This window comes from Rousettus aegyptiacus, unplaced genomic scaffold (genome assembly GCF_014176215.1).
Source record: "Rousettus aegyptiacus isolate mRouAeg1 unplaced genomic scaffold, mRouAeg1.p scaffold_m13_p_6, whole genome shotgun sequence".
Classification (NCBI taxonomy): domain Eukaryota; kingdom Metazoa; phylum Chordata; class Mammalia; order Chiroptera; family Pteropodidae; genus Rousettus; species Rousettus aegyptiacus.
In genome coordinates this window covers 78,782,998-78,810,513 of record NW_023416309.1, presented here as the reverse complement: position 1 = coordinate 78,810,513, position 27,516 = coordinate 78,782,998, and the positions used below count along the sequence as shown (strand labels likewise).

The 27,516-nt window shown below is 49.2% G+C and overlaps 1 protein-coding gene across 5 annotated transcripts in view; it reads left to right on the top strand.

Annotated features, from left to right (window-relative positions):
* The window catches only part of ABR (ABR activator of RhoGEF and GTPase), a 175,162-nt gene that overhangs the window by 89,896 nt on the left and 57,750 nt on the right, over positions 1-27,516 (top strand). For 4 of the 5 annotated variants that reach the window (XM_036223703.1, XM_036223706.1, XM_016138983.2 and 1 more), the window contains exons 3-5: positions 13,177-13,275; positions 20,106-20,291; positions 25,295-25,402. In XM_036223703.1, the coding sequence (XP_036079596.1) occupies positions 13,177-13,275; positions 20,106-20,291; positions 25,295-25,402 (393 nt within the window). Of the gene's footprint in view, positions 1-5,661; positions 5,797-13,176; positions 13,276-20,105; positions 20,292-25,294; positions 25,403-27,516 lie in introns of those variants that run through there. The other variant, XM_036223705.1, reaches the window with a different exon arrangement.

Sequence of the window (27,516 nt, the reverse complement as noted above, 5' to 3'; positions counted from 1 at the left end):
GGTAGAGATGCACTGAAGAATGGTCATGTCACTCCCTGCTTAAAACCCTTCTATGCCTTCCTTTTGTCCCATGGTAAAATCCAGCCCTTAGCACTGGTGTAAAGGCCCTGCCTGCCCTGACCTCTTGACTTCTGCCTACCTCTGGGGGCCTCATTACCAACCCACCAGCTCGAAAGAAAGCTTTACAAAAAAGCTTTGTCCTTCTTGTAACGAAACATTTGCTCATTGTAAATTCTTGCGCCGTAGAACTGTTCCTGGTGCACAGTAGATACTCAGTAAATGTTGGTGGACTGAATGAATGAACACTCACCACCCAGACTGAACTCATTCTTTTTGCCTCACACAGTCTTGTTTGCCTTGCAGCTCCCACTCGCTTGGCTAATCTATGTTCATTTTTAGGTATGAGTTTTAATGTCACCTCCTCCAGAGAACCTTCCATGACTCCCCCTTTGCTGCATCAGATGAGCCTGTGTCTTGTGCTCCCAGAGCTCATGCTCACTCTACTTTCCCAATCATAGCCTTATCACACTTCTTTTTTTAATGTATTTATTTCCCCTAATTACATCACTGAAAATTCTAACTTTATAGAAATATATAATATAGAAAGTAAAAGTCTCCTAAAGTCCCATCCTACAGAGAGAACTTCTGTTAATAATTGGTTTTATGTTTCTCCTTACTTTTCCACATGACATGTATATAGTGGGATCATATTTTATACTATTTGTACTGTTATGCAATTTGCTCTTACTTTCCTTAATAAGTGGACATTTTACGTATCAGTAATTAAAGATCTATCTCATTCTTCTTTGTGGCTATACGCAATATTTCATTTATGTATATGTCGTAACTCACTTAACCGATTCCCTTCTGTTAAACATTTGGGCTGTTTCCAGTCTTTCACGGGTATAAATACCCATGCAGTGAACACCTTGTACATAGATCTCTGTGCTCTTGTAGAAATGTTTTTGCAGAAAAATCCCTTAAAGTGGAGTTGCTGAGTCAGAGGGTGTGAACATTTAAAATCACAGTTATTTCCATGTTATTCTTTCTGAAAGAGTTGTACCTCAGCGCTACAGTCTGAGTTTGTGCCCCTCCTCTGGCACTGCCTGGCCTTACAATGGTCAGTCCCTAGGACTGTTAGCTCCAGGGAGGTGGATGTAGTGTCTTGTTTGTGGCTGTGTTCTGAATCCTAGCACAATGCCTGTTGCACAGTAGGCACCTAATAAATACTCGTTAAGTGAATGGGTGTGGGAATGAGGAGATTGACAGTGAATGTGAGAGAAGGCTGTGGGGTCGAGAAGAGTAAACTATCGGTGGCTTTGAGAGTGTGGGCTTAGTGAGTGTCAGGTATTTGTCAGTGCCCCTTGCGTGTGGGGGAGTCCACACCCCTCACTGTCCAAGGTGGGCTTCTAGCCACTTCTCCAAGTATATCTCAGGCCCGTTTTCTCTTCCGTCCTCCAGCCGTGCTTCCTGGGGTTCTTTACAAAACATTTCTCCTTTCTGCCTGGAAACCCTTCCACTTTCAAGACGCTGCTCGGAAGCCACTCAGCTCTCCTACAAAGCTTTTTCTCTCAGGCAGGGGTGGGTTACTGCCTTTGTCCTATGTCCCCACTGTGTTGATCAATGAGAACACTGCTTTGTTTGGTCATGTGTCCTTCACCCTCTAAGGTTGAGAGCACTTTAATGGCAGGGCTATGTCTCCCAGATTTGCATATTTGTAATGCCAGGCCTTCTCTCTGGGTAGGAATGAACGAATGATGAACAGATAGATGGACAGACAAGAACAGGAGTCAAAATGGACTGTTGTTGTGGTTGTGTAGGTGTGAGATGCTGCAAACCTTGGTTGGGGTGGTGGCTTTAGAAAAGGAAAAGAAGGAAGAACCAAAGGGACTAGGTAAAAGGGATGTGGGGCCTGAGGGAAGGAAGAGGCACAAAATGGAGGCCCTGCCAACAACAGAAGTGGAGAGCCAGAAGGGGAAGCTGGCTTCGGGAGGGGGAAGGGTCATTCGGTCTGGATATGTGGAGTTGGGGGCCTATTGATGGGACTTCTAAGTGAAGAGATTCAGCTAACAGCATAGATGTCACACTTGGAACTGAGCAAGATGCTGGAGCTATAGAAGGTGAAGAGCTACCATTGGCCTAGAAATGAGAAGGGATAAAGGCAGAGCAGAGGGCTGGGTCTGGGTCTTCAATGGGTGACTCCACATTTATAGGAGGCGGGAGAAAAAAGGGCCAGCCTCAAGCAGAGTGGTCAGAAGTAGCACCAGCCTGAGCTGAGAGATTCAAGAACATCCAGACTACAGAGGCAAAGAGTAAAGAGGGGAGGCCTCTGACTTTGGAAAAAGGCATTTAGGGGCCATTGGAGTGGGCCGCTTCTCTGGAGATGAGGATCAGGAACCAGGCTGAAGTAGGTAGAGTGTGGAGGACACAGAAGGGAAGCTCAGGTCCAGGGCTGGCTCAAGGCCTCTGTAGGGGAAAGGGAGGGAGCATCACTGGGACTTGTGAGTCATTTCCCCTCCAGGGGGAGGACTGAGGGCCTCTGAGTGGAGTCTGTGTGCCCGATGGAGATGGAAGGGCATTCTAGTTACTCACTGGAATTTCCAGCCAACTGGGATGGGGTGGAGTAGAGATGCCATGGATATTCAGGGAGTAGCTTCTGAGAGGTTTTAGAGTTTAGGGGTTTGAGTTTCAGTCTTGCCATGCTGAATGTAGGGAATGGAAATGGAGAGCCTTTAGAAGAATTCTAAAGGCACCTCATGCTCCCTTGGGTGGGGGAACGGACACAGGAGGGGCCCTTGTGCTTTGAGGCCCTTTTCCCATGCCACCTGCTTGTCTGACCGTGGGGGTAGCCCATACCATGCAGTGAGATCCTGCAGGATGGGAGACAGAAACTGTGGCACTGAGCCTTGGGCTGGCACACTTGTGTGCTGGGGAATGCCAGGCCTGGTTGTTCCCAAGCCCTGGGAACAGACTCGCCCGCCCAAACCAAATGAGGAATTGTAGCTGAAAGGGCCCTTCAGATGTGCCCTGGCTATTTATAACCCAGCTAGGGCAGGGACAGGGGAAAACCAAGGACTGAGGGAGAGGGTGGGTTATGAGGTGGGGTGTGCCGCTGTGGAACCCTGTCAGCCCTGAGGCCCCAGAGAGCCTACCCTAAATACCTGTATTTCCATTTTGGTGATACCGTCACTGGTAAGGATAGGTTCTCTGCTTAATAGAATGGCAGGAGCCCCACCTAGAACTTACAACATCCACAGACTTTGGGGGAGTTGGGATAAGAAACCATGTCCATTCTCCTTTTCCCTCCTCTCTGCTCCTCAACCCTCCACCCATCTTGAAGGCTCAGCCAAGGACTCTGTTTTCAGCTGAGGTGCCCCTTGGAAAGGAGAGGCTATGACACCAGGTGGGCCAAGGATGGTACACATTTGACTCTCCTTGGAACTAATTTCCAAATGAGTTCCAAAGAATTTGACTCTTCTCCCTGTGGCCACAGGTTTGCCACCTGACAGGGGATGTGACGTGTATTAGGAGGCTGGTGGTAGACACACGAGAAACTGATAGGGCTATATCACTAAGAGCCACAGTTCGCTAGTCCTGGTAACTGTACTGGGAGAATTGTGAGCTAGAAGCATCAGGAAGATTTCAAGGGAATCCCTGGCTAGAAATATGGTTGGGGGGGGGGAGGTGGGCGGGGAGGGGAAAGTTGGCTTGAGAGGGGCTGGAGATTCAGGGCTTACCACTTGGAATCCTGAGTTTTCACTTGATCTATCTAGATGGTGGCACATATTATACAGGTTTATAAAGATAAGTGATGGGCTGATAGCATGTGAAGCTGAATTTGATTCCCAGATGCCAGGTCCAATGAGGAAAAGGGATAGAGGGGCTATTCAGGGGAACCCCCCCCCACTCTCCACCCCCACATTACTCCCAACTTTCCCTCAAAGAAACAACCAGCTGCAAGAAGGCAGCAACCTTGTCTGTGGGCCTAATTCAGTACCCAGATGCATTTTATTTAGACCTCACCATGTTTTTTTTTTTTAAATTAATTTAACTGCCATCATTTTAAAATAGAGAGCTATCACCTAATAATTCAGATTTCCAGCTTCTCTTGAACAATCCAGGATGGGAAAACCTTGACCCTGCAATGCCCCTGGCAGCTGGCAGCTGGAGCTGAGTGGTGGTTTCTTCAGTTCACCCAGTCCTCACCGGGCTCACTTCACTGATTGATCTTATCTGCACCACCATGGGTGCTGGGGTTTGCAACCTTTGCCCTAGGTGTCGTATTGTAGAGCGCTTTTCTGGGTGCTTTCCCAAGTCCCCCTCTCCCGTGAGAGTGGGTGGGATGTACATCTCTGGATCCAGGCTAGTGAACCAGAATGTGCCCTTCACCCTCTGGATGGATTCAGATTCATAACTGTTTAAGCAGCCAAGGGAAGCAGGCTGGGGGTGGGCAGGGCTGGTCCTGCTCCTTGTCCTGGGTCATGGGCACCCTCTCCTGTGGAGTTGGCTGTACTGGGCTGCAGACCCTCTTGAGAGAAAAGAGCCCCAGGGAGATAGTATTGCTTATCTCTGCAGCATCTGTGAGTAGGAAATGTGGAACCTCCAGCTGTCCACGGTGGTTCTGCTGCAGCCCTTGGCCGGCAGCGTGCTGTTGTGGGGAAGCAGGTCAGGCCTTCTTTGCACAAAGCCTTGGGGACTGGAAACTGGTTTCTCACCAGGCCTTGGCCTCCCCTCTGTAAAGTGTCAGGACCTGAGGCAGAGGTGAGAAGGAGACTCAGGTTCGCGGGGATCCCAAGGTGACACAAAGGTTGGCCCTGGTCGTCCGCGAGGCTGTGTAGGCAGCTGCTCCTCCGCTCCTCCCCCTGCAGGCTTGCCGGGCTCTGGAGAGGGGCTGTAAATAAAGCCTGTCTCTGGGAAGCAGACCTCCCCCTGCGACCGGCCCGTTTGCGGCCTCCTCGCCCCTCCTCCGCGCTCCAGAAGCCTTCGCCAGCCGGCTGGCCGGGTGACCACAGAGAGGGAAGGGCTCCACCTCGCAAGCGAAGTCGTGCATTTCCTGTGTATTAATAGCAAACGCGAACCTCGGAGCCTATAAAGGGCGGGATCGCCGGGGTCGGCGGTGGCGGGGCGCCGGGACCGACCTCGGGAGCGGCGGCCCAGGAGCGCGGTGCCCCGCCTGCGCCCGGCCCGCGCACACAGCAGGAAGGGCCCGGTGGCCGCGCAGGGGCGCCTCTTGCTCCCTGCTCCGCCCGCGCGCGCCTTCCTCCACTGACAGCCCTGACATCAAGGCGGCGGCAGCGGCAGCGGCGGCGCGGAGCTCCGCAGAGAGGCGGCCGAGGCCTGCGGGGCTGCCCTGGAGAACCCGCTTCCCCTTTCTCAAGGCGGGGACGCGCGCGGGGCGGGCCCGCAGCCCGGCGCTCAGAAGGTCCGGGAAGCGGCCGCAGGAAAAGGTTCATAATGGAGCCTTTCATCGGGAGCCGGTGGCAAGGTGCCAGGACCGACTCCGGGGAGGCCGGCATGCTGGTTTAGGCCTGCCCTGCACGCTCTTCCCCTCCCTGCCCGCCTGCCTCCCTCCCGGGCGGCGGCGGCAACGGCTGCTGCTGCTGCTGCTGCTGCTGCTGCGTGGACCCTGCTTCCTGTTTGCCCTCCGCGGCTCGGGCTGCAATGGAAGAGGAAGAGGAGGCAATAGGCTTTTTGGACAAGGTTCTAGAGGATGAAGATGTGTTTCTTCTGGAGGAATGCGAGCTGGGAACCCCGACCAGCCCTGGCTCAGGGTCCCCCTTCTTGGTGGCCGTGAAGGTGGGAATGTGACACGCCCTGGATGCTTGTCGGGGGAGGGGGCAGGGCAATCAGCTCTCTACTGCAGAAACTGTGTGAAGCTGTGTGCGAGCAGAAATGGCTGATTGGTGCACAAACCTCTCTCAGTCTGAGAGAGGCTGTCGCATTACTGCGAGGGGACGTGAGGGGCTGTGCTCTCTGGCAGCTGTTCCTGAGGGAAAAGGGCTGTGCCTGCCTCCTCCCCTGGACCAGTTGTTCTCAGGGGGAGTGACTGTTGGCTTTCCCCAGGCCAGCTGTGCTGGGGGCTTTCTCTGGCAGTGACATGAGTCACCTGGTGGGCACCTCGGTGGTGTGAGACTGCTGCCCCAGAGGAGCTGACTTGAAACCAGGAGGCTATAATTCATTGTTTCCATGGTAACAGTGGGATAAGTGCACTTATGAAGTTCAGGCCAAGGGGGCCACTCTTTTCTTAGCAATGAGACTTGGTGAATCTGGGCTAAGGCAAGAGAACATTTGGGGAGAGAGCGAATCAGAGGTCACTGAGCTTCCTTGAAGGAAAAGCATTGGATCCACTGAAGAGGGGGAGGTGATAGCTGGCTTTGAGGCAGGAGCCATGTGGGTAGACACTTTTCCTAGGCCGGGCATAGGCAGGAAGAATCTGCCGACCCCCAGCCCACCCACTCTGGGGCAGTGGGCACTCTTAACAGCAATACCCCTGTCCTGTCAGAGAAGTCTCCTTGAAGGTAGAGCAGGAGGGGAGTGGCTTCAATCCCTTCCCTTCTCTTCACCTCCTGCCCAGGGGCCGGGTTTCCCCTTAAAACCACACTAGTGCTGCCTAAGGAACGGCACACCAAACCTGTCTTCCTTTCTTTCTCCTAAGCTCACTTCTAAGAGTTCTAACCTTAGTTTTTTTCTCACCTCTTTTCTGTTCTGTGGCCAGAAGGGAGGGCTAGTTAGAAATTATGGCAGGGAGTTTGTAGACTGCAAGCCAGGCTGCCTAACAGAGCACTCATCTATGGGCCCCAGGCCTGTCTGCCCAGGCACCCCAGCGGGCTTGTGCACAGAGCATTGCTGTGGGCAGGAGGCGGTCACTGAGCTTCCCTGGGCCTCTGTGTCTCTCCTGTAAGGTGGGGAGCATAGCCCTGCCCCACCCACGCTACAGTGTGGTTCTGAGGAGGAGCTAGTAGAACTAAAAATAGATTGCAGGCCAAGGGATTGGCTGGGAGCTCAGTAGTGTGTGCCACGGAAGTATGTGGGGTTCCTAATGGGCATTCTCTGAGGAACCCTTCCTAGCAGAGGATGGGGTCCTGCTCATATGCTGCTGTGTGAATTCACCCTTACTCTGGACTCTGGCTTATACCTTGGTCTTAGCCCATATTTCACTCTGCTTGGAACTCTAGATGTCTACCTCCTCGAGTATATCCTAGTCTTTCTGAGGGCAGGGGCCACGTTGTATTCATTGTGGAATGCTGCCATGTTGTTTTCATTGCGGAATGCTGCACAGTGCTTGGTGCTTGACTGGTGCCCAGTGAATTCGTGGAATGGGGCCTGCAGAGGGTTTACCATGTCCCTGCCTTGTTCCATCTCAGGTGTTCTAAGAAGGCAGCACATGGATGTCAAGGGGTCCTGGTGACATATCACCCCTAAAAATGCTGCTCCTCCCCAGGTCCCTGTGAGTCTTCCCCTTTACCTTACTGCCTCAGTGTTTCTGGACTTGTCTCCAGTGTCAGGGGAGGGGAACTTTTCTGAGTGTTGGGGAATTACAGGCCCCCTTTCTCACACCGAACACCTCTAGGATGCCTTTTTCCTCTCCCAGGCTTGGCCAGCTGTAGAGGGAGAAGACAAACAGGGTGGTTGCAGAGAGGTGGTAAGAAAGCTCGTTTATTCAGTCAGCAGACAATCAGGTTGTGTTCTATTCAAAGCACTCTGCCTGGCACGGGAGAGGAGATGAGAGGAGATGAGATGGTCCTTTCTCACAAAGAGCTGACAGTTCAGGGCAAGGGGGCAAGTGCACAGATAATAGGAATATAACAAGAAAGTAGTCAGGGTCACGAGAAGGGTTCTGATAAAAGGGGACTAAGTTCAGAGGAGGAGAGAGAGACCACTTCTGGTTGAATCAGGGCTGACTGGATGCATGTGTGTGCACGTGCACATGTGTGTGTGCCTGTGTGTGGTCAAGGGGCATTTCTGGAGGGTGTGCTCCTGCCCTGGGCTGTGGCTGGTCTTGGCACACTCTTGCAAATTACTCTTCTCAGCAGCTGGTAGGAATCCAAGACAGTTTTTCTCTGCTATTACTTTACTTCAAGAGTACTTACCTTAAACAGTCATTGTGTCCCAGAGTCTGTGTCCAGATGCCAGTCCTATAAATCAATCTGGTTTTCAGTGTAATTTCTGAGATGCTTCGTCTTCCTGGGGGACAGATGTGAAGATGACAGTGGTTTTCTCCAGAGCTGGCACTGGAGCTTGCCGTGTCCTTCAACCCGTACTTCCCTTTGAGAAGTTAATAATCAATAAACTAGTAATAACACGATACCAATAGCAGCAACACCTCCCATCTGCAAAGTACTGTATACTTTCCAAAAGTCTTTCATACAATTCTATTTAAGATACATAGGGCCGATAGGGACCTTGCAATATAAAAGCTGCTATTTAAGGGAAATCATTTGTTAGGAATAAAAATCCATTTGTAATGCACATCAACCCTTCAGGTGTTACTCTGTGCCGGTTTTTAATGGATTGTCTGGAATGCCTATATTTCTGTCACCTGTTCCATTCTCCCTCCAAAAGCAGTGATGGTCATGCCTGTGTCCCCCATTTGGGTGTTTTCCCAAAGCGGGAACCACATATGTGATGATTTGAGAGGTGATTTTTAGGTAGCACCTGGATATATATTTTGTACTTTAATAGTTAGGTATATCTTTTAATGTATATTATAAAATATATGATTTGTACATCTTTGCAATGATTTCAAATGTCATACCTGGGATTGGCTGTGTTTTTAAGAAGTCAGTTGTTGTTAAGAACAATATTAAGTAAATAGTAGTGTAGGTGGTATATGAGTATGACAAAACTGCAAAGTTGGGATGTGAACAACTGAAGTTTGGAAACACTGCTAAATGCCATGCATGGGACCTGCCTGAAGCTTCAGACAGCCGGGAGCCCAGAATACAGGAATCCATTCTTCAGCAGAGTGGGGCAGCTAGAATTTGGGCTTTGTACCCCAGCAGTTGCCCCTGTTCTTTCGGCTCTATATTTTGCTAAGGAATTAGCTGAAAGATACATCCCTGGTGCCTAGCGGTGAAAAGAGGAGTAGCTTAATGTCCCTGCATTGTCTCAACTCAGGGAGGCACCAGCTGACTTGAGGATGATGCTTGGCATGGACACAGCCCCTAGACCCAGTGGCATCTACCCTGAGCAGACCCCAATAGTATGCTCCTGGCAAACTGATGTGGCCCGTGAGCTGAATTCTGCTGTCGGTGGAGCCGCTTGGCCTAAGGCTCTGAATCACAGGCAGCACAGCCTGTTCAGTCCTCATTGTTGTCTTGGAGGAAAGCAAAGCTCTTGGATAGATTGTGTCTTGGCTTGGCCTAGAACCAAACGTTGGAGGCTTTATTTAGCCCTACTGTAGTAGACCAGCCAGAGCTGGCTAAGCCTTCCTTGTAGATAGTATCCCTACCAAAGCGACCTAACCTCTTGGATTTGGGGACCTCAAGCTGACAGACTTTCAGCCTGGCAGATTGTGTAAAATGCTAGGAATGAATGAACCCACAGCAGCTGCGTTTCATAATCTCCACTTGGGGAGAAAGTGGGACAGTGTCACTGAGAAGGCAGCTTTCCTGTGCTTGGGGACTAGCAAGGAGCATGGCATGGGCTGTGGGACCCTGAACCCTTGGAGAACTCACTGGGGATTCTGGGCATGTGGAGGGCTCTTTGGGGGCAGAGACTGTCTCCCTCACTTGTCTTCCCAGGGCCTGGCACCTAATGAGGAGTGAATGAATGAATGTTGAGCCCTGACATTTATGATAATAAATGATAAGAATAGCTCCATAAGGAGTCAAGAAACAATTGTGAATTTCCAGATAATTCTACACTAGGAACATATGGAGTCTGAAGACAGCAAAGATAGAAGAGATTTTTGGTGGTAACTAAGAACAGGCCTCCTATGGTAAAATGACAGAATTTAATTTCACTTCCTTTCACGTCACTTCCACCCTCATGCCAGCCAAAACAGCGACTGTGGTCTTGAGTGGCGGAGAATCTTGGGGATGACTCATTATTGCCTTTTGGGGAGCCCTTTCAAGATTGGACTCTGAGTTGGGAGTCTCTCGAGGAGAGGGTCTTGCTGAAATGGGCTGACACAGCGGTCGGTGCTCATGGCAGGTGGATGAGGGGCTGGAGGGAGCTGCAAATCACCAGGCCTTCACCCTGGTCCTAGTCCGACCGGCTCTACAGTTAAGCAGCGTGTGCCCCAAGTGACTTCTAGGTCCTCAGGCAAATCCTTGGTTGCAGGGAATAGCAGGAGAAGGGGTCACAACAGGGGAGCATTGACCCCAACAGGGAGGGTGAGTTCCCATTTGTCACCTGGGGAAGCAGCAGCATTTGTGTGATGTGCAGGGAGGTCTCTTTGAGTAGCCGTGAGGGGCCCTGCTCTGAGCTCTGATCTTCCTGGGAAGGCATGCTGTCCATCTGTAATGCAGACGGCTTCAGGTAGCTGGCCATTTCTGCTCTCTGTGACTCAGGAAATCATGATAACACCTTCCAGATTGTGGGATTCCAGTGAATTAATCCATAGAAAGTGCTTAGAACAGTGCCGGGTTCTTGTAAAGCTATCAGTAAGTAACTGTTGTCCTCTAAAGCTTGGCGTCCATACCCGTTTCCTAATGCTGCTGAAACAAATTACCACACATTTAGTGGCTTAAAACAACACAACATTTATTCACTTACGGACAAGTCTACAAAGGTCACCAGGGCTGCATTTCCTTCTGGAAGCTCTAGGGAAGAGAATCTGTTTCCTTGCCTTTTCCAGCTTCTAGAGGCCTCCTCTATTCCTTGGCTCATGGCCCCATCCTCTGTCTTCAAAGTTAGAAGTGCAGCATCTTCCAATCTTGCAATCAATCTCTCCCTGTCCCCCTCCCTTTCTGTGGTCACATCACCTTTTCTCCGACCCTCTTGCCTCCCTCTCATAGGACCTTGGTGATACATAGGGTCCACATGCATAGTCCCGGATAATCTTCCCATCTAAAAATCTTTAACTTAGTCATATTGGCAAAGTCTCTTTTGCCATATAAGAGAACATATTCACAGGTTTGAAGGATTAAGATGTGGACCTCTTTGGCAAGACATTGTCCTTGTATCACAGGGTCAGATACTGGTTTAGAGACTTGGCAGGGGGCTGGGTGGGGGAGCAGCAGCCTGCAACACAGATCTACTAACTGGCTTGGTAATGAAAGGCCAAGGATGAAGTTCCCAGGAAAGGGTGGGAAAGCTTATGAGAACCGAGTGCTGGGGCAGGGAAAGCAGCTAGGGGAAAGCCACTCTTCTCAGGGCTTGGAAAATTTCTGATGGCGTCATACGCTCTCCCAGTCTATGCTTGGGGTGTGCATTTGATGCCTGGAGAGGAATCTGTTTGAGATTCCAGGTAAACAGCTGATGTTTGAAAAGGGAACTCGAGAGAGGAAATGATCAGAGCAGTGGAAGAGCATGGAATTTGGTGTTCAAAGACTGGAGAGGAATCCTAGCTCTGCCACTTCCTAGCTTTGTGACCCTGGGCTAGTCCCTTCCCTCTTTTAATTCTTGTTTGTTTCCATTTGTTTATAGCACCCACCTCAATGAGGCATTTCAGGGCTAAGTGAGAGAGTGGAAAGGACTTAACAAGGCTTAATTAATGTTAGCTACCCACATGTTAGGGGTATCACGTGGTGCTGGGCTTTAGAGAAGTACACAGGAGTGTGATGCAGGTGCTTCAAAGGCCCTGCGAAATCACCGGGCAGGTAACAAGACAGGGCACATGTCGGGTTTGAGGGGCAGTGCCGCAGAGTCCTGTGAGAGCTGACACCGCAGGCCAGAGACTTCAGCTGCGCCTGCAAGGAGAGGTAAGATTCAGACAGGAGAAGAGCTAGGGTGGGAGAAGGCATTTTAGGTTGCAGGGATAACAAGAACCAAAGTTTGGAGCCCGAAACATTCCTGGCATATTAGAAAGACAAAGATCTAATGGCTGTGAGGAGATTAAAAGGGTAGGGAGAGGCACTAGGAGCCACTGAAGGTGTAAAGGATAGACTGGACTCCCCCATATCACAATTTATATTTGTGTTTTTTTTTTTAACGTCTTTTTCTTCCACTAGATTATAAGCCACATGAGAGTAGAGACTACTGTATCCTTTTTTTCTGTTGTATCTACAGGGTCAGGTGGCCATTCAGTAAATATTTGTTGAATGAATAAATAAATGAACAAATAGCCTAACTGAATCCCCAGATAATCACATTTTGCTCTATTGCTATTATGACCTTGGCAGTATCAGGTGAAAGGTGGCATTCTCAAGATTAATCTGGCTTTGGCGTGTGGAGCAGAGGGCGAGGAGAGAGGCAGAGGTCAGTTAGAAGAATCAGGCTGCAGAGTGGGATGTTGTGGGTCTCGACAACAACAGAGGGGTTGGGTGGAACAGAAGGGAAGAGTCTTGGTAAGAGATCAGCAAGGCTAATCAAGGCCTTCGCCACAGCGGAGAGATGAGAGGTGGGAGGAGGCCAGTTGGGATCTGGCATTATACAGTGAGGCAGTCAGGAAATGCTTGTGGGTAGGGTGCGAGGGGTAAGGGTGAGGGCCCCACAGTTATCCCTTTCCATTGTGGGATTGAGCCCCTCAGGGACAGGAAGATATAGTCAGTGGTATAGCTAGAAGGCCACATGGCTGGGGTTCCCATGACCACTTTCATCTCGTTCTTTCTGCCCTACTCTCAGTTTATACATTACTTCCTCTGGGAGCCTCCTCTGGCTCCTGCTGTGCCCTCTGATGTGACCATGCCCTGCCTCTCTAATGACTCTGATTTCTCTTCTTAACTTTGTTCCTCCATTAAATTGCCCTCACACATGAGGCTAGGTCCTTTATTATCTTGTTCACTATAAGATTGAGTAGGTGGGTGGGTAGATGGATGGATGAACTGGTATAAAATAAAGGAATGTGAAAAAGAGTTGGGAGGGAAAGCAAGATGTTAGCAGTAGGAATATGGGTGATTGCTTTACCTTTTATATTTCTGTATTTGCCAGATCTTCTGTAATAAGTATATTTGGCTTTTATCCCCTTCAAAAATGTTAGTTAAAGAAAAGATAAAAAGCAAGAAAACTGGCCACTCAGAATTCTGGCCTGCTTTCTCACGAGCTGTTGGCTTTTGGTTTGCTTTCATACAGGTGGAAGCAGGGAAGGGCCTGGAGATGAGGAAGTTGGTCCTTTCAGGGTTTCTGGCCAGTGAAGAGATCTACATTAACCAGCTGGAAGCCCTGTTGCTGGTGAGTATATGCTCTGAGGCCTCTGGCCTTCCTGTCAGACAGTGTCATGATCTAAAACTGCTTTTGGAGTTTGAAAGGAAGGAGGGCCTGGACCAGTCTTCTGGTCCATGCACTCTGTGGTACTGCTCTGCTTACAGCTTGGCATCAGGCAGCCAGGGTCATTGCCAAAAAGGGACTGTGCCTCTCAGCGCCAACTCTTTGTTGACTGTCCTGGGAAAGGCAGGAGAAGCAGCACAACCAGGTTGGGGGTGACAAACACTTTATCACCTGTGACCATGGCGTCAGCATTACTTATGGATCTGTCCTCGGTGGGGAACTAGCCATTGCCTCCACACTGAGCTCTGGGAGTCTCTGTCAATCAAGTTGAGACCTCTTTGTCATTCCTGGTTGTGGTCCTTCCTTCTTCCTGGAACCGTTTGCACCATCCCAAGGCACTGTGGCAGGAAGTGTGAGGTGGGAGGCTGTCTGTGCTGCTTGAAGACATGCCACAGTTCTGAGGTATCAGACCAACCCCAGCTGTCTGTGAAGGTGCCTCAGTTTCCTCTCCAAGATGGAGACATTGTTGTAAGAATCAGACTGGGAGGAGAATACTATTAAAATATTTTTAGAAGGAAGTCCTATACAGATGTAAGACATTTTTGCCTTTATTTGATGGGTCTGGAGATTATGCACAGTGATCATGGCTTGTGAAGTTCTCTCCCTAGGTGATTTGCAGTCTGAGACATAAGATGATGATATAAAGGAGGTATAAGAAATGTAGATGTAGGTCAGTAGAAACTAATTCTTACAGGAATCGTGAGATACACATTTGCATACTTACACAATGTTGTCGCCCAGTGTCCTAGGGGATAGGGGATTTATTAGCCAAGGAATAGCTATTGAAATGTGCAGATACTTTGCAACACACCAAACTGTGTTGAGTCTATGGCGTATCTTGCTGGGAGTTTATTGGAAGGTACAGTAATGTTTTTCAAGGCAGGAACAGTATGGTAGGTAAGCAAGGACTCCAGTCTGGGCTCAGAAGGAGTCAAGACTTGATTGCCATGAATAGTAGACTTGTTGCACTGTTTTACAAACTGTGCATCTTGATCGTTAGTGGGTTATGAAATCAACGTGGTAGGTTGAACCAGCATTTAAAAACAAATGAGAAAGAAAATATCGGTATGTATCACACATATTAAGTACTGTTTCATGAAACTTCGGTTTGTTGTATTTTTGTGTATGTACTGGTCCATATTATTTCTTACGTGTGGTAGGGTTTGAAAACCATTGGCTTTGGGCAAGCCACATATAACTCCTTGAACCTCAATTTCCTCATATGAAGATGAAAATAATAACCATTATCTTCTCTCTCTTCTTCACGGGATTGAGAAGACCAGGTGATCCTTTTTGGAACCTAGTATAATGCCAGGTGCTTATACGCTGAAGGAAGGAGGACAGGCAGATGACTAGTCAGACACACGTGAAATACACCTTATAAACTATGAGTTACTGTGCCAAAACAAGGGGGCGTAGTTGTTATTACTGAAAGGATGAATATTTGAAAGACGTTCAAACAAAGGAACCAGAGGGCCTGGCTCTGAATCCCGCCTTGACCACTTACTGGCTTTAGGCCCTCAGCAGATTAATGAAACTTCGTGCCTCATTTTCCTCTTACGCACACTGGGTATACTAATAATAGTACAGCAGGTCCTCATTATAATGTTGATGAGATGAGAAACTTAATTCTTGTTGATATCAATTAGCCGATGGTAAAATTGGTTTCACTTAAAGTCGCAGAACCTATCGATGACATTGAGGACTTACTGTATATTCTGTTCATGAGGTTGTTGTGAGGATTATATATAAGTCTGTATGAAACTCTTAGTACTCAGCCAGAGTGTTAGCTGATACTATCATTTTCTCCTGTGTGGTGCTGGGAGAGAATACAGGTTAGAGCCTGTTTGTCTCTGTCAACACACCCTTTCCCTGAGGAGAGGGGAGGTACATGTCCTCATCAGAAGCCTGCCACTCTGAGATTCCAACTTGCAGTTCTCATCTGTCATTGGGCCTAACTTGAATTTCCGTTTGTCAGGGCAGAGATAACAACAGATTTAGGGCTCAAGACACTCCCTCCTTGCCTGCCTTTCGAACAGCTCATACCCCAAAGGCAAAAACTGTGAGGCTGGGGCCCCTCCTCTCCCCCTCAACTTGTTCACCCTGGGCTCCTGATTGGTTCTTTCTTGGGATGAGGCAAGAGCAAGGGAAGGAGAGAGGGACCAGCTGGGAGGCCTGGCCTGTGGCCGAAGGGCTCCAGGAAGAGGAGGCAGGATCCTGCATAGCCATTGCTTCAGATAAGCCTCAGAGATAAGGAATCTAGCCTTCCCTCCTCCTCCCTGAGTTGGGAGCCTTTCTTTCTCAGCTACCCTGTAGCTAAGCTCCTTGCTTTTGGGGATGATCTGAAAAAGGGGCTCAGAGGAGAAAATATGTCCTCTCCAAGCTCTCTCCTCCTCCCACACCCTCATCTCCTTCTTATCACTCCACCCTCATTCGCACAGCAATGCTCCTAAAGTGTTTGACTGTTCTCAGCTTAACACTTCCTGATATGCAAATGAGTCTGTGTGTGTACCTAAGGCTGTGTACATACACAGGCACAGACAGATACCACACAGGACCCTCTGTTCCTGCCCCCTTGGATTGTTGGTTGGGCAAGGTTTAGTCATCTTCTGGAATCCTCCAGGTTTCTCGTGGGCTCAGATTATCAGTGAAATGGGTCTGAAAGCCTGGGCTGAGGCGGGGGGTGAAGGAAGGGAGACAAACCAAATGCATGTAATTCTGCATCTCCCTGACTCTGGGTAACGAGCTGGAAACTGCATCTGGCTGCACCATCTCTCCCACAGTACCTCCCACCACCAGGCACGACTGGCCTCCTCTCTTAGACTCTCATTTTGAGTTTGCTTTGTAGTTCCTGGGCCCACTGCTCTCAGGTTCCTTATCTGTGAAACAGGTTAATGACACCCTCCTACCTGAGCCCCAGGGAGGAGGAGGATGACTAGGTGATAGTAAACAGGCCTTGCTGGCAGCCTCCAGGCCTTCTGGGATAGGAGGTGGAGGAAGTGGGCCAATTTCTTTCCCCTGTTTTGAAAGGCAAGTTACTGGGGGACAGAGGAGACAAATGGCGATGTGAAGTTCCACTGGGAGTCAGAACCCTCCTGGCCTGTCTTCCTGAGAAGCGCTTCATGGGGAATTAAGTGCCAGGGTTGGCTCTGAGGTCCCTCAGGATCCTCTCATCTGTTTCTCCCCTGATGACACGAAGCTCCCGCCCTCTGCAGCAAGATTGCTAGAGGAGGGAGAAGGGAACTGCTGGCCAGAACTTTGATGGAGGAGCATGCTGGGTCAAAGCACAGTATTGGGTTACCTGTGCCTTTCACCCGAACCACCTGAGGCCTGTATTCGAGGTTCACCAGATAAAAATAACTGCCTTCGAGGGTGCCCTGCCAGCCAGGAACACACACCCAGTGCTTTCCTCTCCCCTCAAGTGAAGTCAGGGCTGAGATCCAAGGTCTCCAACCTTGTCCTGAGAACCATATGACATCCAAGTGCAGGCCCTGTCCATGTGACCCGCTGTGGGTGAGCGCCCATTTCTTCCCCTTTTGTAGACAGAGTGGGAAGTTTAGGAGGAAGCAGAACTGTTGTGTCTTGTCCTTGCGTAGGTGGCAGATGGGAGCTTCTCTATCTTTTGCTGAGAAATCCTGGCTCCTGTGCCTTCCGAGGACTGTTCTCTCCCTCTTTTCTTTATTCCCTCAACAGCAAGGAGAGGGATTAGTGGTTCTGGGACTCTGGTGACTTGGACCCTCCACTAGCTCCTGGATAGAGGTAAAAAGGATAAACTACAACAGTAGTCCTGTGGGCCAGCTCTGTATCCTTCACGAACCCCTGGGGCCATGCAGTTGAGTGTGGCTACCCACCTGAGAGAACAGTATTCCCTTGCTCCTGGCTCCTTGCTTCTCTGCCAAGCATGCTTACCCAGGTCCCACCCCTTCACCTGCTCAGATCTTCCCAACCTTCAAGGCCTGCTCCTATTGCCTCCTCTGCGAAGCCCTCCAAGTTGTATCAGCACAACTTCGAGTCCATTTGGTTGCTATTTACAGTTCAAGTCGGGTAGTACACTACCTTGCTTTGTCCACTAAGTTGTTTCATTTGTGTTGGTCCAGTTTATCCAAAGATATTATAACAGTCTCCAGAGCTAGGATAACGAATCATAAAAATAATCTCCTGAAAAGAAAACTGGACCCCGTCATTCCCCTGCTTAAATCCTTCCAGGGAAAGCCAGGTCATTGCTTGGGCTGAAAAGCCGCATTCCTCCTCCTGTACAATCTGGCCTCTGCCCACCCCTCCAGCCCTGCTTTAAGTTCCTGTCCTTCCCCTAGCCCACTGTGCACAGGCTTACTGGCTTTTTCCAGCTCCTCTCTCTCACCAAGCCTGTTCCTGCCTCAAGACTGGGCATTGAGGAAGTTTGTCCGGAATACTGTCCCCTTTGCCCCTGTGCTTCCATTTCAGAATAAATGTACCCTTTCTGGAGAAGCCATTCTCAGCATCTGTCTTAGGACATCCCCTTCTTCCCTCATTGCATATCTGTGATTCTCTGTTTCAGTTGTTTCCTCGTGTTTTGTCTCTCTCCCCTCATAGGCAGGAGGCTCCATGGGGACAGTGATTTGCGAATCACAGAATAGCACCCTCCAAACCCCCCACCTCAGTCCGGCCTCACATTAGGAACTTGAATAGTGAATAGTAGCAGCTAACGTTTATTGATTGCCTTCTGTGTACCAAGCACATACTCAATATTTTATATGAATTATGGCTTTTGATCTTCCTGTCAGTATTCTTGAGAAGGTAATGTCCCAGTTTTACAAATGAGACTGCTAAGGCCCAGAGATGCTAAGTGACTTCCCCACAGCTATTAGGTGACAGAGTTGGGACTCAAACTCACACTGCCTGGCCCGCACCAGGTCGAACCCCATCCTGCTCCCTTAGCAAAGGGCTACTAGACATTGAGAGTTTGTTGTTTCCAGTGAAGGTCCGAAGGAGGACGTCTACTTTTTCCTCCCTTTCTCATGTGTCTGGACTTTTTAGACCTGGGAGGACGAGGGAGCCAGAAGCCGGAGCATTGTTTGGGTATTTGAGTAGATGGGACTTACTCTGATGGACAAACCTGGGCTCTGCCACCATCAGAATGAGACAAATGAGAGTAAGGAGTGAAAGTTGGCTGGGAGTTCGGCTGCTACGGTTGGCTCAAGCTGGCGGTCACCTCTCAGAGTGAGCCAACAATAACTTTGATCTCCCTCAGTATAGATGTTCCCTCTAGTCCAACACTGAGTCATCCATTCCCTGTTAGAATTCTTCTCTTGTCAGAAAGCTCACTACCTAATTCTATGACACAGTGGGAGACAGCTCCAGTGGGCCCACACCTGCCGCCATAACTTCTTCTTGCTGCTCCTGAGTCTCCAGAGTGACCCAGACTAAGTCAAAAGCCTCTTTACACACGGCCCTTCATCATATTAATTACGTCTGACTCAGGCTTCTCTCCTCGAGGTAAATGTGCCCTTCTCCCCCTTACTTTCTTGTTGTGTAGGTTTCCAGACCCTGCCTCCTGGAAGGCTCTTGGAGTGCAGTCTGGGCATTTTGAGGGCTTTGGGGCTGAAGTAAGATCAATCAAAGAGAGGCTCTTTGTCCTTCAGTATCAGTTTTTGTTGTTGTTTCAGCTACAAATTTTAATGTCTGTTTTCCCCTGTTTATAAAATTAGTGTTTACTCTAACCACTATGCTGTACACCTGAAATTAATATGGTATTAAACGTCAACTGTAATTTGAAAATTGTTTCGATTTTTGAAATTAAAAAATAAAATTAAGCAGAGAAACAAATAAATAAAATGAGTGTTTACTCATTGTAAGTTATTTAGAATATACAGAAAATCATACTGAAGAAAATGCACCCGTGCCCCATTATCACATGTCCTGTTGTTGGGCATGAAGGTGATGGCTTCAGCTCCCATCCAGTATTGGGGGATAGTTCTGAGTCACTGTCTGTCAACTCACCCTCTCCACCTGCAGACCATGGAGCATCTCGGTGTAGACAACAGAGATAGCAGATGGGTTTCATCTTGCATGTCGACCTTGGCATTGAGAAAGAGTCTGAGACTACAGCCAGGCTCAGTCAGAAGGGTCATTGTGATCACTTAGCAATATCGCCCATGGGTACAGGAAGTAGGACAGTGGCATGTGTGCCACCCGTTCGCGCTCTCTGTACTAAGTGATCCGAAGTGAACTTGAAGTAGTACATCTGAGATTGGTCTTAGATCTCTCCAAGACTCTACCCCAAGTCCTAGAATCGTGTTCTGTTTCTTGGAAGGAAACAGCTAAAGGGATTCCCGGTCAACTCTCCCTTCCACTGAAGTGTGACAAGAGAGCTATGACTGAGAGCATGAGGCCATTGTGGAAGAAAGACGTGGATCCTTTTAAACCAAAAAGTGAGCTCCATGCAGGCTGGAGGCCAGGGACGCCTCAGGGTATGAGGGGTAGGGAAGATGTGTTCTGGTATCACCCCTTAGACCTGACAAGGCTGTTGGTCCAGGCTCTGGCTATCAAATTCCCTCTCCTTGCAGTTGCATGTGACTTGTTGGGCCTGTGACAACAGCTACTTGATATGAACCACACCTCCGGTGCCCTGTTGTCTGTGGCCTTGTCTATGCAGAACTCAGGCAATAGGAAGGGCTAACCAGTGCCCTGGGTCTGCCAACGCTCTGGTTTTCTTTGCCTTTCACCTCTCCTAATTTTTTCTTCCTCTGTCCCAGCCCATGAAACCCCTGAAGGCCACAGCTACCACCTCCCAGCCTGTGCTGACCATTCAGCAGATCGAGACCATCTTCTACAAGATCCAGGACATATACGAGATCCACAAAGAGTTCTACGACAACCTCTGCCCCAAGGTGCAGCAATGGGATAGCCAGGTCACCATGGGCCACCTCTTCCAGAAGCTGGTGAGTCTATCCAGGGCCTCAGTGGAGCTGTTGGGTGAGGACTGGTCAGCCCCAGCCCTCCTGTTCTCCTCGAAACTTTCCAAGTCCTGGAGGAAAGCCTGGGCCTCTGCTTTATGGGGAACCTGGACCTGGCGCCTCAATTCTCAGCCTCCTCCATGAAGCCTGGGGTGTTCTGGGGTTGCTGGAGACAGGCTGTGTGCATAGGTGCTCCTGACACGGCATCATTCTCTTTCACCAGTGGGGCTCCAGGAACAAAGTCTCCCCTGGGGCTTCGTTTCCCCTGTCTCTCAGCCGAAAGAACGATATGTGCCAGGTGGACAGGCAGGGACTGCTCACCTGAGACCTCGGACATTCATTGCACCTCAGTGCTGCCTGTGAAATGAAGCAGTCAGATGGGAAATTGTGTCAGCTAATGAGCTCCTGGGGACCTTGGAGCAGAAAGCCCTAAGCCCAGCCCTCCCACCATTGCAGGGGAGGGAAAAGGCCTGAGGGGATAGAATTAATGTGGAGGCTTGGTGTTAGGAAAGATTCTCAGAGGTCTTCTAGTTCCCAGGGCTCCTGTGACACCCTCGCCCCCAGTAGCTCTGTGTCTGTCTCTGGCTGTGTCCCTTGGAGGACCCCCAGCTCAGACCTACAGGGTCCCCCGCCCAGCTCTCCCCCCGTAACTTCTGCCAGCCTGACGGATAGGAAAGGAGTCCCTGGTCGGGGGCAGGGAGCAGCACCTCTCTTCCTCCCTTCAGTGATGGAACTGGCCAAGAGGATAGCCCTCTGCTTACTTACACTGGAGAAAACTCTTGCTTGGATACTTCCAGGGCCTCAAGCTAAGCATGTTCAAAACTGAATTTATTGTCTCTGAAGTTCTTTGCTCTTCTTCCTGCCTCTGTCTCAGTGGATACTGCCACCATCCCATCTCCCATGCATCCATGACACCTTTGGACTCACCCTTGGCACCTCCCCTCCCCGACTCTTCCTCCCTGAACCCCATGTTTCAGAGTCCACTTCTTTGTTCATTGCCACCTCCTTCCTTCCACCACCTCTGGTGCCCTCACCTGGACCACTGCTCTAACCCCATGAGCGGCTCCAGCCTCCAGGCCCACTTCCCCTTCCGCCTCCCACCTTTACCTAGCAGCGGGAGAGTCGCCTAAACTCCTGACCAGGCCTTGCTTGTACCCTGCTTGAATCTCTTCAGTGGCTCCCCCTTGTCCATTGAATGAAGACCAGGCTCCAAAGAATGGCTTAGGAGACCCTTTGAACGCTGGTCTCTGTTCACCCTTGGCCTCTGACTGTTGCCTCCCGCACCCTCTGGGCCCCTGACGCTGAATTTTCTGTACTCAGTTCATGCTGCAGTTAATCCTGACCTCTCTATACTTGCGGCTCTACCTGCCTGAAATATCCTTACCTATCTGGTCTGTCTTCTCCTGGTCAGTTCCCAGCTTAAGAATGGCCTCTTTAAATAAGACTTCTCTAGCCCCTCAAATGCAGCCCATATGCACCTTCCCTTAGCGAATACTATAACTGCCTGCCTCCCCAAAACCATAATCTCCAAGAGGACAGACTGTATTTACTTCATTGTTAGACCCTCAGAACCAGCCCAGTGCTTAATACATGAATTAATGAATAAATGAATGAATGAGTACACCATGACCTTGACCACTGGGACTAGGGAGAACTTGGAAGGGGCATTGAGGGAGACATCACAGGGCCTGGTATCTGTGTCCTGAGACACCACTAGTGTTATAGGGACAAACGTAGCTTCTAGAGTCAGGTCACAGCTGGGTTTGAATCCCAGTTCTGCCACAGATTAAACCTGTGACTTTGGGCAACTTACCCAACCTCTCCATGACTCAGCTTCCTCATCTATAAAAAAAGTATTTATCTCATTGGACCATTGTGAGGACTGAGTTAATACCAAAAAAGTGCTTGGAACAAGGCCTGAAACATAGTAAATTAGTAAGTAAGTACTCAATAGTTAGCTATTATTATTACTGTTGTTGTTGTTGTTGTTACTAATTATTATTATTATTAGGAAGAGGCATCCTAGAAGGTGCTGTTGCCAGGGAACCGCACGCTTCTGGTTCTGGCAGCCCCAGAGTGCTCACCCCACATCAGGGATGATGAATACCCAGTTAACTCTCTGTCCTGATCCCAGGAGCCTGAGCTCATTCGCTTGGGGCAGCCTCTCTTTAGCCCTCAGGAGGGCAAAAGAGAACAGACCTTGGGGGCAGGAGGGCAAGTAGCCCAGAGCACAGTGGAAAGGCTTTCCCAGTTTATCGTTGTCACCCCATTCTGGTATTAGCTCCATGGGCCTGGTCACGGATCTGCTCCCCCAGCATCATGAACTGAGGTTTGAAGCCTCTAAGGCCATAGGCTCAGGAGGGCCTGGGTGGAGCTGGGGCAGGCCAGGCATCTGGAGGCAGTTTATTTTCCCCTGGTTTTTGGGTATTTGATTACCCATCACAGAGGGAAGGAAATTAGCATCTCTGCTGTTTGTTTTATGAGATCACCCCAGTGCCAAGCTGCTGTTTCCAAGCAACAGCCACTTCCCAGTGAACAGCTCTGGCTGGCCTGGCCTTGGGCCCTACAAGCGAGGGTGTCCTGGAGATAACAGTGCCTGGGATGGCCGATGACCCCCTGCACTCGGGCCATTTCTCCAGGCTCCTGCTTCTGGTTCACCTCCTGCTTCTCCCTTAGACAGTGGGATGACAGGGCAAGGGAACGGGAACAAAGAGAGCAAGGAGAGTGCGTATCTGGAGGAAGAATAGCAATGATTTTTCCTTGGTTTAGGAATGGTCTGTCTAGCACATCCCCTGCAGCGTGGAACCCCAGTGGGCCCATAATTCCCCTGGAAAAGGAAACAAACTCCATCCTTTTTCGCTCCTTCTCCAAGAATTTTCTTTTTGAAAAGTCTGGCCTCTCTGGGGCTGTGACCTGCAAGGCTCTGACCGTGGCTTCTTCACAAGCATCCCAGTTCTCACTTTTCCCTCTCAGGTCTCACTTTTCCTTCTGGTTTTTCTGAGCCCCACTGCCAGCTTCCTCAGGCTGCCCCAGGCCCCCCACCCCGCCTCTTTGGGTCCTTGAGGAGCACAGGGAGTCTGCATTTAGCAGAGCAGTCCAGGGTGGGGCTCTGGGACAGCCCATGTCCCCCGGCGCTTTGGTGGGAGCCCCGAGGAAGCCACTGCAGTAACTCAACCTCCCTGCTACTTCACTGAAAAAAATTTAGACCAGAAAATCTAGAGAATAATGTAGCAAACGACTGTGTGCTCACGTCCCAGAATGAACAGATGTTAAGCTCTGAAGATATACAACAGAACATTTTCACTGAGAAAATAAAGGATTACAGATGAAGATGAAGTTTCTCCCTTCCCTTTCCTCTTGCTCTTCCATTCAGCCTAGAGGCAGCTACTGGCGTGAATTTGGTGTGTAGCCTTCTAGGTTGTAGTTTGTGTCTTTACTATATATCTATGTATTTTTATGGCATTTCATGTACTTTTTAAGTGGACATAGTATACACACACACACAGACATCATATATTTTATATATTTTGCAATGCAATCAACATTGTTTTAAAACTCGTTGGCGTTACTATATATAGATCTAATTCATTCATTTTATCTGCAATGTGTGTGTACGGGTTCCCACTCTGTGAGCATTTGTTTCTAGTCTTTCCACAAGTGAAAGAATGAGACTGTGAATCCCTTCGCTCACATTTTCTTGGGTACATAGATATGCAAGTTTCTCTAGAACACTGCTTTCTGGTGGAAATATAATGTGAGCCATACTTATAATTAAACATTTTCTAGTAGCCACGTAGATAATCTAAAATTTAAGAATAAAAATATACAGGTAAAATTAATTTGAGATTATATTTTACTTAGCCCAATAGATCTAAAATGTTATCATTTCAACATGTTATCAATATTAAAAAAATAATGGGATGATTTACATTCTCTCCAGTGTGTATTTTACGTTCACAGCACATCTCACTTTGGACTAGCCATATTTTAGGTGCTCAGTAGCCTCATGTAGAGTGGCTCCTGTATTAGATAGCAGAGCTCTATATGTAGATAGAAGTAGATTTGCTAAGCAGTAGGCTGAACTGTGCATATTTTTAATTTTATTAATTATTGACAGATTACTCTCCAAAGAATTGTACAAATTTATACTCTCACAGGCAGTCTGTAAAAGTTCCTGTTTCCCCACATTCTTGACATCATTAGACTTTTAAATTTGGGCTAGATCAATGAGTATACGATAGTATCTCATGGTAGTTTTAATTCAAATTTCCACTTCTGCTCCCTTAAAAGGAAGTGCATATGCACAGCACAGAAGTTTTCTATAAATATTTGAGGAATTCAGTAAATGTGCCTCGGTTTCCCCTTTTTCAGAAAAGGATGACGACACTTGTTCTGCTTCCAAGGGAAAGCCAGGCTCTTAGTAACATGCAAATGTGTAGCGAGGCAGGGCCTCTGGCTCCCTGGTAGTTAAGAAGATGAAGTTAGGGACCTAGAAGCTGAGGGAAATGGGGACTGTGCCTTTAAATGCCATGCCTCACACTTCACATGGGGAGTGGGGCACTGAGCAGGCCACACTCCACTCCTCCCCTGTCTCTCCCTGCTCTAGCTAATTCTAGGATGTGAAAGAGGTATGAGGCATTGAGGGGTTTCAAACCCTGAGAGACCTTGTTGATGCTAAATAAAGCCAAAAGCTGCTGATGAGTTGAATTTCTAGCATGCCAACAAAGGCCCTGCCCTGCTCCCCCAACCCCCAACCCCCCCTTCTTAACCTTATTGGCTAAGCCAGTTTCCATGGAAACTGTCAAGTTCAAAGAGATGCTGTAGTATATTCATCCTGCCTTTCCCCTCTGTTCCCAGCTAGCCCTTTGGAGCTAAATTAGAGGTTCTGAGTGTTACGGGAGCTCCAGGTGCTCTCGTTAAGCTTTCATCCATTCATTAATCCTCTCTCCCCCATCCCACTCCTGCCCTCCTCTCTCTTCTCCCTGCAGGCCAGCCAGCTTGGTGTGTACAAAGCGTTTGTGGATAACTATAAAGTTGCTCTGGAGACAGCTGAGAAGTGCAGTCAGTCCAACAACCAGTTCCAGAAGATCTCCGAGGTGGGCAGTTCCCTGCACAGCCACCCCTATGAATCAGGGCTTTGCGGCCTGCCCAGAGCCTTCTAGCCTTTGGGTCTCTCCTTTCCTGCTTGCCAGTTAGGAAAATGGTACCTGTAATGGGTAACAGCCTGACATTTGCTTTCTTACACTTGACATTTTCCCTCTTAATGTAAGAACACCAATTTGTTTGGTTTTGTCCTTCTGTTTTAGGTTATTCTGTGTTAGAAGAGGGGAGGCAAAAGAATAAAAGAAAAAAGGCAGTATTTCCCACACTGTGTTGACCTTGAACTAGTCACTTCCCTTCTGTTGGCCTTTGTTTCCATAGAGTGAGGTATCTAGATTCCCCCAACTCATCTCAAACTTGCTTGATAAGAACTACCAACGACACTGTTTCAAATGCAGATCTTTAGGTACCTTCCTTGGAGCTTCAATTCACAAAGTTTGAGGTGGGGCCCAGGAGTCTGTCTTTTTAACAATCCTCCCAGTTAATTTTCATGATCAGGAAGATTCGAGGAAGTCTGGACCACATGGTCTTTTGAGATCCTTGCAATCCCACAGAGAGCCATAGACCTTCTGTCTGGAAATATGCCTGTTCCTGCTGCTGCAGCTAAGCCTTCCCTCCATGCTCCTCTGCAGAGCAAAGATGTGGCATCGTCTGCTGTCAACACTTCTATCTATCCAGGAAGTGGCAGGGTGGGGCCCTAGGATCCTTCAGGAGCACAGCCCAGCTCACCCTTTTAACCAGAAAGATCTCAGTGACAACCCCAAGCTACTGGCCTTGCAGTCACAGCACCCAGCTCCAAGTGCAGCGTAAGAGAACCTGTGGTTCCAGGGAAGAGAAGCTCCTTCTGCAGTTTTGGAGGTCCTGCCTTACAGGCCCCTCTGGACCTTTTGCTTTTTCATCTCAGCTGCTGCTGGAAAAGTTGATGAGATGCCTGATAGTTTTCATGAAACTACTGGAGTTATGGGTTATAACCAAGTTTGAAGTTGACCTAGAAACAGCACAAGGGATGGAAAAACAGGTGAAAATGTCAGCCCTTGATTACTAGTAAAAGTCAGATTGGAAAAAATGTGGACTTGGATCTGTAGCCACATTGGACTCCCTAGCATTTCCCTTCCACAATTAAACACATCTGCTGGAGGAGCGGAGAAAAGAGAGGTGAGCTCAGTTTCTTCTCCCAAACCCAGGGATCACGTGCGTCACCCTCCACCTAGGAGGACTGAGTAAGAGATAGGGAAGTCCCTTTATGTGGAGTCCAAAGGGTGGGGTAGTGGTGCTTCCCCTCATGGTTCCCAGCCCTCCCAGGGAACAAACTGGATTCCCCTGATCTGTGTTCAGAGAGACCCTGCCGAGGCTGCCCAGGTGCCCAGAGTCACGTATGGTCCAGAGAGTAGGGGGTCTCCTCTTAGCCTGGGCAGACTGTCTATTCTCTGTGGTTGGCAGAAACCCCTGCACTCATCCCTAAGCCCCTCTCAAAGCCTGCAGGCTCCAAGGGCAGAGCCGGCCCCATGGCCAGCTGCCAGGTGGCTTCTCACCCTGACTCATGCATTGGCGCTGTTGCTTCCTAGTGGCGCTGCCACTTAATTACTGCAATTAGGCCCTTCTCTGCAGCAGGAGTGATTTCATACCTCTAGGATGCACTGGAGGGGGGCATGCAGAAAAATCCCCTAAAGCTGGGAATCCAGACGCCAGCCAGAGACACAGTTTTGAGGAGCTGAGTAACCCCTCTTCTCCCCACTCCACCTCCAAACCCCAGGCTCAGTCCCTGGGGGTTTTCTCTGTCTAGAAACAGCTCGAGGCAGGAGCAGGAAGAGGGGAGCTCCCGTTGCCTGGGCATGTCCTCCCTCCCAGGCAGAGCAGGCAATATCACCTGAGTACCTGACCTTGGCCTCACCTCGACTCAGCCTTCCCACTGACATCCCCTCTGGGAGGCTTCTTTGTACACTCAGCCCTCCAAGTTAGGATTGCATTACATCTCCAGTTATAGGCCACACTGGTCCGTTGGCAGGTTTGGAGCTGGACCTCTTTCTCTAAAGGCAGATAAATCAAGTTCAGATCAAAAAAGCCACCCTAGAGTCTGTTTCCAGCACTCACTACCTGGTCACTTTGCATG